Below are 9,726 nucleotides of genomic sequence, written 5' to 3'. Positions count from 1 at the left end.
AGCAATTATTTTGAATTTGTGTTATTAATTTACTTTTTGGATAGGGATGATTAATTTTGATTAATTGCGCATTTGAGTGTTATGTGACGTCAAATTCTAAATCATTCATATTAGAATTCACAGTTCAGTGTCAAACTGTCCATTCAATTCAATTCAATTCAATTCAATTAAGTGTTTGGTGACTACTTTTATTTGAAAAATATTACTTATATTATTTTTTTTGGTTGCATAGAACATATTTATAAATATTTTAATAAATTGATTGAATGTTATACACCAATAATTAAATAAATAGATAAATACTGTATTAATTAAATTTATAAAAGTAGTTTTACTCTATTTTATTACAAATCCGTCACAAATCCGTTACTAATCCGTCATAAATCTGTGACGGATTAGTGACGGATCAGTTTCTCCCAATTAGTGACGGATTAGTGACCCGATAATTAAAACCGTCAAAAATTTACCGGAACCATTCAAAATTGACTAAATATGATCCGATTTCAAATGTGAGAGACCGAATAATTTAAAAAATAATGTTTTGGACCAAAATAAAAGAAATGACCATTTTTTGACTTGAGTCAATCTGCCGCGATTTACAATCTCCGCTCTTCTCGTTTCTCTCTCCAAACCAAAATGGCTGCTTCTTCTATGAGATTTATCTTCATTATCCTCACGTTTGTAACTGTTGGAATGATTTTCGGTAATCCCCAATTTAATTAAATCAATCACTCTCTCTCTCTCTCTTTTGTTTGAATAATTCAATATGGTTACCAGATCTTTATATGCGTGCCAATGTGATATGACTTCACATTTTTGTGAGCTCGCCTCTACCCATATAATTCGTCATTTACTGAATGTTTAAAATTGTAAAATGATGCTAGGTTTTTCCGCTGTATTGGTAAGCTATTACAATTTGCTAATCTACAATTTCTCGGATCCGAATGATTTCCGATTTATTTGGTCTATCATTGAAGTGGTCAGCTCAAAACAGTACTGACGTATCTATGATTTTCTATTGTTAGAGAGTAACGTTGATCGTTTATTATTTAAATTAATTTGCGGCTTTATTTGATGAGTAGCATTTTGGGGTTTTTTTTGTAAGGATTACTATTTAAATCAGTTTCTTTGCATTTTCATTTTCATTTCTGTTTTTAGTTTTACCCCTCACTATTGTAGCTGCAGTTTTCGCAAGTGACATTTTTCATTTGATGGTTCAGGAGCTTTGCTTCAGTTGGCATTTATTAGAAGATTGGAGGAGTCATCTGGTATATTTTTGAACTTTCTGATTCATTTTTTGATCTTACTGAATAACTCACTAGACTCCTTGTTCCCACCATGTTGTTTCTTTGATAATGTGACACCTTTATAGTGTCAAGTCGAATGCTGCTTTTTTGTTCAAGGAAGCAGCATGGTTTCTCAATCCTATTGATTTGAGTTAGGCACTTCTTGTTCATCATCCTCTTCCATCAGTACCATGATCTGCATTTATTTGGAATTCTTCATTTTCCGAAAGTGTATTTGCTTATAATTTTGACCTTTTTGGACTGTGAAACTCACTTTTTGTAGAAAAGGTTGATTTTTTATTTGTCTTTCCTGAAATATAGTTTGCATCTCCAGATTGAAGGTTTTTGCATTTTCTTCAAATACTACATAAAGTAGCTTTTACTTGTAATAACTGGTGGTTTACTTTCATACTTGTTCTGCCATTTGTGTTATTGACTCATGAAAAATCAATGTCGAAGGATGCTTTTTTCTGTTGAAGTACTAGTCATAGACTTAAATGTCTATCAATTAACCTTTTCTCAAAATCTTGTAGGGGCAAACTCTTCTTTGACAAGAATTCAGCATCTGAATGGAGGTAGTCTTTAATTTACTAGATATCCTATAATCCTATTGTAACACTAAGCTATGTTAACTAACACATCCTCACGATATGGGACTAGCTTGTATAGTAAAAATTACAGTTGGTAATGTTGTGCTTTCTTTTATCAGGTATTTCATATTGGGATGATAAAGAAGCGTCAGTTTTGCGTCTTGGATATGTATGTTGGTTGTTTCCAATTTTTTGTTAGTCATTTGTGGGCTCGAATAAATTAAACTGCCAAATGATTTACCATGGTGAATAAGTGCACCTATTCCTAATTATCTTTTACTACTTCGCCCGGCATTATCTTCTAGACAAAACCTTGTCGTTATGGAGCATACTAGATGTGCTTCCCCATTAAATGCACAATATACTTATTTATTGTATGACTTGTGCCCTACATCGTGTTCCAGTTTCATCTGAATCTATTGATAGTGAAGACACTACAGGTCACAGTGCTTTGAAGTATCTTAAAACAAGTTCTAACTAGTCAGTTTAGACATATTTAGAGGGTGTACTTTGCTGTGGTTGGACTGATGTCGGTGTTCAATACAGCTGACAAAGTAGCCTCTTTTGTTTTAGCTTCATGGGGACAATTCATTTATATAGACATAGAATCCCAAAACTAGCAGCAAGAAGTTGCATGCAAAGTGGAGATGCAAAGAGAAAGGTGCTCAACCTTCTTAGACAGTCCAAAGAGACATGTGCATATGAAGTCCTCTAAATGCCTTAGAACCTTTGAAGAAACCCACTTTCTTCTTTGGAAGCTTTTAAAGTTATTTCTTTCCTTCATAAGTAATGAATAGTTATTGTGCATTCGAGAATTAACCAGTTAGTTCAAATCTTGTGAAAGCTCCAAGTTGTACCAACCTGGATATGCTTTACTACAAAAAATTGTCACTAAGAGAGAGATAATCTAAGATGCTACATAATATTTTGAATCTTGCATAGACTTACCCAGGGTAAAAAGATTCTTGTATCTTATCTGCCAATCATCACTGATATGAATTTGTTTTTATATTAGACCTTCATTTGTTTTTTGCCAATAATTTACCACCTTGTAATGCAGGTGAAACCTGAAGTTGTTAGCTGGTCACCACGTATTATTGTGTTTCATAACTTCTTAAGTGCCGAGGTATGCTTATTACTTCATTTAGACAGCACTGATATTATATTCTAAAGAAATTTAAAGAATTATTAAAGAAATAAACAGGAATGTGCAAGGATTCTTAGAGACCTTTTCCCCAAGTGGGCATAAACCTATTCATTTATCTCCTGTTATTGCTTATTACTTGATATTGCTAACAAATTTCCACAGGGAATTAGTGGTTGACAACAAAAGTATGTCTTGTGTCTGTATAGAAAAACATAATGATCAATGGTTTGTTTTATGCTAACCCATCAACGAGAAAAAAGAACTTACAGTTCAGAAGTTAGTTTTGTGCAAGAAATCTATTGCACCTTGTGGATATTGTAAAACTAGAATATTTACAAATTCAATATGTGCATCAATCGACTCCATGTCTCTTGTCTTTACAGGAGTGCGATTACCTCAGAGCCATTTCCAAACCTCGTCTAGAGGTTTCTACTGTAGTGGATGCAAGAACTGGAAAGGTGAGCTAGGTTAGTTCTAGCATTCTAATTGAAAGTTTTGTTGATCTACCCATCATTACACAGTCTTTGTTTTTATTATCTGCTAAAACCTTATGGTTATTGCAATTAGTGCATGTTGAATCAGTTAGTTGTCTCTCACTCAATTTAATGTAATGGTCAGAGTTTCTTCTGAATGATTTGTGGTATTCTGCTCTGTACTGAGTGTAGTGAATACCTTCATTTGCTGTATAGTCTGGATTGAAATTGGTCGTTTCTTGGCATAGTTGCTTTCTTATTGATGGATATAATTCCATATTTCGTCACATTTTCTTAGTTCACTTAGAATTAGTATGGTCTGCTTGAGTTTTGTATACATTATTCTAAGTCTGAGTTACAGATTTTTGTCTGTATTTCATTATATTATTATACTGTTTCAGGGTATAAAGAGTAAAGTTAGGACAAGCTCTGGAATGTTTCTGACAGCTGAAGAAAGAGAGTATCCAATGATACAGGTGACATGAAATTTTAACTTCAGCTATCTTTGCCAACATCTGCTTGACGTTATACTCCAGCTCTCTTTTATCTTTCTTCTTTTCAAATTGAATTTTGGTTTTGTCGGAGTAGTTTTTTACTTGAAGTTAGTTACAATGTTTTCTATATTTTATTGGCCACCTTTTGAATTGACTACTAATTGACAGTTTATTACGCCTTCAGGCAATTGAGAAACGGATTTCTGTGTATGCTCAAGTACCAGTAGAAAATGGGGAACGTGTACAGGTTTTGAGGTGAGTTAGTATGTGTATACTTGTTCAGTTTCTAAATCAAACACGGGACTGATATTTTAATTTGAAGGCTAACATCTGCAGAAGCACAGGTATGAAAAGAATCAGTTTTACAGGCCACACCATGACTATTTCTCTGATACCGTAAGTCTGTCGGGCTTCTGTGCACCAGTCAGTTTTGTTCTTCTAACCATTTCTTCCAGTTTAAATTTGTGGTTATCATCAAAATATCCCATATTTAAATATAACCAAGGTTCTTCTTGCAGTTCAATTTGAAGTACGGTGGTCAGAGAGTGGCAACCATACTCATGTATCTAAGCGACAATGTTGAGGGGGGAGAAACATACTTCCCAAAGGTGGTTACCTGTTATGTGTTTAATAAAACCATAACTATCTCATATTATAGCTTTCTTCAGTGCAACTGCTGGTTTATAAATAATCTTCAGTGATGTGGGTCAGAAATAATTACTAGGTGTAGGGTTTATTTCCTAACCGGCGCTCAAACTTGAGAAGCTCAAACATGCAATATTATGCATTCTGAAATTATCAAGCGTTAAATGCACATTAGCTCGAGAAAGTAAAGATCAAACAAACAACCAGCATCTCTTCACTGCATAACTCAGGAAAAAATTGTTTTACTAATTCTGGAATGTACTTAAGGAGATGCAAACTCAAAATTTGAGTTACTAATTCGAATTCGGAAGGTAGAATATCTTCTTCTTCCAAATGTGTGGTTTAGATATTGGTGAGAATGAGATGAACATGATAACGTGCCCAAGTCACGTTCAGAGTCCATATCGTTTGCTTTCAAAAAGAATGGGAGTTTTTCTAATTTCAATAACTTGGAGCTTTACATGAAATACTGTAGGATTGATGTGTTTGTCATCCTGAGCTCCTGACATTACTAATAGGAACCTGAATTTCATAACCTGCTTATGTGCTGTGGGATATCTGTAAATTTAGTAAATCCTCTGAGGTTAAGGTTTTTTTTACATTGCCTCGAACTGTGTTCTAATCTTCAAAATCCGATCTTAGGCTGGATCTGGTGAGTGTAGCTGCGGGGGGAAGATGGCCAAAGGATTGTGTGTGAAGCCGAATAAGGGAGATGCTGTGCTTTTCTGGAGCATGGTTTGTGACTTTGCACCTTTATTTTAATTAGTGTCAATCTTTCCCCAATATTGATTAATGGTTAGTTAGTATGTGAAGTATATGATATAAAAGGCCCCTCATAGGGTGGCCTAGTGGTGGCGCGGTGAATTTGTGACTGTCACCAACACCTCTAGGTTGATATCATGTGCGCAGCTGTGTATATTTAAAAAGAAAAGAGAAAACAATGGTCCGAGAGTATCTGTGGACGCTGAACTCGTCTCTTGAGCTGTGTTCTCAACAGACGGATTCAGCGTGGACAAAATAATTTAAATTATTAAAATTGATATATGGTGTTGAATTGTGTGTCAGGGTCTTGATGGAAAATCGGATCCGAACAGCTTACATGGTGGATGTGAAGTACTATCAGGAGAGAAGTGGTCAGCCACAAAATGGATGAGACAAAGCGCTACTATCTAAAATTATGAGCATGAGTTGAGTAGGTACACAAGCCATGATAAGTGGCTACTGTAAACATGTAACAAATGAAAAATTGCTGAGAGATAGAAGGGTTTTTAATTGCTTGATAACTCTTCTCCTATGTGTGCAAGATTGTTGCCTCGGAGGAAACGGGATTTTTGTTTGTTTGAGTGGTTTTCTACGTTTTTTCCCTTTCTTGTATTTTTATAGGTGTGTATAGAGGGTGTGAACATATGATTGTGTATGATTTGTGGTAAGTTCCTAATATTCTTATACTCCTATTTAAGATTATACTCCTATTTAAGAAAGTTGTAAGAAAAGCAATTGTTCAAGTATTCCATATACATATATTTTGTGATTTAGACACACTTACTTTTGTGGTGTTATGGTGCGAGATAATTAGGATTAATTGGTATACCTAGGAGTGGTTAATCAGTTCGTGGGTTATCGGTTAATTAATTATCAAAATTTTGGGTTTAGTTCCTAGTTTTGAATGTGTTGGAATTGGTTATAACGAATGTTTTAAAAACTGGATTGGTAAATGATTAGTCAAGTTATTTGTTTATGGTTCAATTGATTCAACTTATTTAACCACTAATCAGGCCCAAATATTGTACATCAAAATATTGAAAATATTGTTGAATTATAAATATAACTAGTTTATAGAAAATATAAGTAACTACTTTGTACAATTTTATAAAATAGATAGCTAATCTATATCTATCTCTATACATATATAAAAGGCAAATTTTAATCTTATTTTTGAATATTTATAAATTTTGGGTTTAAATTTAAATACTTATAAGTTTTAGGCTTGAATTTGAATATTTATAAGTAGTTGTTATGAATATTTATTTTGATATTTTAATAAACACTTTGACTAATTTTTAAGAGCATTATAATGAGTAACCGTGCTCTGTTACAATTCTTTTAATGAAATAATGAGCATTTAACAAATTCTTAAGAACATTACATTTGGTGTTATACTAAGTGTTATATGAAAACATTAGAAAACTTCTTATGCTTTTTTTTAAAACCATCGCCTAAATTTAATAAATAATGAGCAATAAAATGATCACTATTCAATTGAAATGGCTAACCAATAAAAGCAATGAAAGCAATTTAATTATGTCATTGATTATTTTGAAAGAGTAATAAACTTCTTTAGGCGTTTTTTTAACCATCAACACTAAAATAATCACTAATGATTATTCAATTGAAATGGAAGTTTTAGGGTCTCTAATTAATCCACAATTTTATTATTTTAATTGTAATTATTAGCTAGATAAATTAGGCCTTTTTATTTTTGTGATGTACGGTAGGTTTAGGGTTTAGGATAGTTTTTTATATATATTTTTTCCTATAAATATCCATCATTTTCTAGCTTAGCTACTAGAGTTTACTTCCTCTTTATCTTCTCTAATTCTATCATGATTCCTCTGGAGAAAGAAAGAATTTTCTAGCGCCTAGCAATATCAAATCAGGTATCAGAGTTCGGTATGCGTATTTTTTGAAATGACTAAATATGATGACAAATCAAATGTCATTTACTTGGAATGTATTTTCCATGATCATATGTATGGTGTTGTTTCTTATCTTATTACGTTTTTTTAGTTAGTTTCTCTAAAACCATTATATGTTATCAAATGCAGATTGAAAATGTCGCTGGATAGGCACTTTTTGGTAAACTTTTTATATTATTATTATTATTATTATTATTATTATTATTATTATTATTATTTGCTTAATAACATTGTTTCGGTGTCTATTTTGTGTAGATATAATTGGTGTTGTCGACGACCTGTTATCACACAATCTAATTCTCGGTTCATCGATATTAAGATTGTTGATTCGCAATGAGTATTGAATCATCATTTTGTTTTTATTTTCTATTTAATATATTTTTTAAGTTACTTTGGTTGAAGGCATAATATAGTTTGTTGTCCACTATGGGAAATTGTTATAGATTCATATCTTGAGCAAATGGAAAATATCGTAAGACAGATTCATGTTGTATTAATATAGTTTTTGTATATTGTTTTGCGGAATTTTAAAATATTGGCGACCAGTTATGATATTATTTTGTGTTGATTTAGTTGTATGGTATACTACATTTGATATTATTTTTGGAACTACCTCTGATAGTCAATTTTGATTTATTTTTTTTGTTGTTTTAGCCTTATAGTATAGAACATCTGATATGTATTTCAACAACTCAGTAAGATTTCCAACGAGATATAGTACTCCTTACTAGGTACCCTCGTATACCCATTGAAGAATACCCATTTCCGCCATGGTTAATTTCATCAGCAAATTAAATTATTCAAATCACAAAAACTAAAACTTGAAACTTAAAAAAAATCATACTTAGAACACATAAATCAAACAAAATCAAATTACATCAATTTAAACACTTCAAATTTTTCCCCAAGATCACGCACTTCAAATTACAATTCTTCTTCGCAAAATGTTTCTTCACCTAATTTTCCCCCCCCACACTGCAATCTACTTGTCAAAACCTACTTCATCAAACTCACCAGAATGGCTACAAACGAAACTAACAATGAAAACCAAGCAAATAACACAAAAATACAATCTTTCACTTTACATCCACCTTCACACCGCTTTGTATATACTTCAGAATCAACTTCGTCTTCTCCTCCAACTTCGTCTTCACGCCCACTGTTCCTAACCAAGTACTTGCAGCCTTCAAAATCCACACACTTGGGATGACACCACCGAAAATAATTGCAGCCTCCAACCTTGCCATTTTCTCGAAAATGAAATACAACATTCCATTTGATGGCTTTCTTGCGTCGACAACGATTTTGAGTATCGCTCTTTGCTGGCACATACAATTTTCGTACTCAAACCGGAGCCACCTACAAACATTCCCTCCTCCTTCGTTAGCCGAATTTTTAACGGACAACGAAGACATGAAGACAAGCTCTACGTTGTTGAGGGAAGTAGGAACAAGAAGAAGAAGAATCGCTTCGAGTTTTTACGGAGGGAATGGTTGACACAAGAGAATATGGTCATATTTAAAAGAGAGGCAAGAGAGAGAGAGAAAACAATCATGACAAAACCTGCACAAAATCAAAATCAATGATGTGCTGAATCAGTGAACAGTAAGAAATTTGAAATGTCCAAATTGCCCAAACCCTCAAAAGGGTATTTTCGTCTGAAAACAGTGCAAAATGACCAATTTCGAGATAAACCTTTAGTCCAGGGACTATGGGCGAGATAAACCCATAGTCCAGGGACCATTTTTGAAGTTCACTCGAAAATTTAAACCGTGATGTTTTGAATCAATTATTTTTCTAATCCATTTTTTATGAACTAACAACTATGAGTAGAACATCATAAGTTTGTTTTTAATTTTCAAAAGAACTATACAAATAAAATATCATTTCATATGATAGAAATTTAACTTTATACTCCTCCGTCTCATTCAAGATGACTACCTTTCCTTTTTTGTTTGTCCCAATTAAGATGACCACTTTTCAATTTTGAGAATAACCTCCTCTTTCCTCTCTCCTTATTAAAATATTCAACTATCTTTTCCTCTCTACTTTGTTCTACTTAACAACACTTCCTAAAATTCCGTGTCACTCAAGAATGTGGCCATCTTGAGTGGGACGAAGGGAGTAACAAATTTATGTAACAATTAATTTAATATACAATTTAAACCTATTTGTGAATGATTTATTAATTTTTCCGTATTAAACCAAAAAGTCACAACAAGATTAATTAGTATTGGAAATTCCATTGAAGATTTATTTTAAAAAAAAGGAAAATGGAATTTAATTTTAAAACTCCTTTTAAAAAATGTAAATTTTAGAAGTCCATTTTTCATAAAAGAATTGCCAACATAAACTAGTTCGACCTACTACACTTGGCCAGAACTGCTTACCTATA

At 32.7% G+C, this 9,726-nt stretch overlaps 1 protein-coding gene across 1 annotated transcript; it reads left to right on the top strand.

Annotated features, from left to right (window-relative positions):
• The first annotated feature begins 600 nt into the window (after positions 1–600).
• LOC121773298 (prolyl 4-hydroxylase 1-like) lies at positions 601–6,158 on the top strand. Its single transcript, XM_042170129.1, has 12 exons — positions 601–703; positions 1,221–1,268; positions 1,820–1,861; positions 1,996–2,045; positions 2,937–3,002; positions 3,407–3,481; positions 3,898–3,972; positions 4,175–4,245; positions 4,335–4,386; positions 4,509–4,598; positions 5,278–5,370; positions 5,701–6,158. The coding sequence occupies exons 1-12, from the start codon at positions 637–639 to the stop codon at positions 5,806–5,808; spliced, it is 837 nt and encodes a 278-aa protein (XP_042026063.1). The 5' UTR covers positions 601–636; the 3' UTR covers positions 5,809–6,158.
• Positions 6,159–9,726: the final 3,568 nt, after the last annotated feature.

Source organism: Salvia splendens, chromosome 17 (genome assembly GCF_004379255.2).
Source record: "Salvia splendens isolate huo1 chromosome 17, SspV2, whole genome shotgun sequence".
Taxonomy (NCBI): domain Eukaryota; kingdom Viridiplantae; phylum Streptophyta; class Magnoliopsida; order Lamiales; family Lamiaceae; genus Salvia; species Salvia splendens.
Note: the sequence above shows the minus strand (reverse complement) of the source record. Positions and strands in the feature narration are given on the sequence as shown.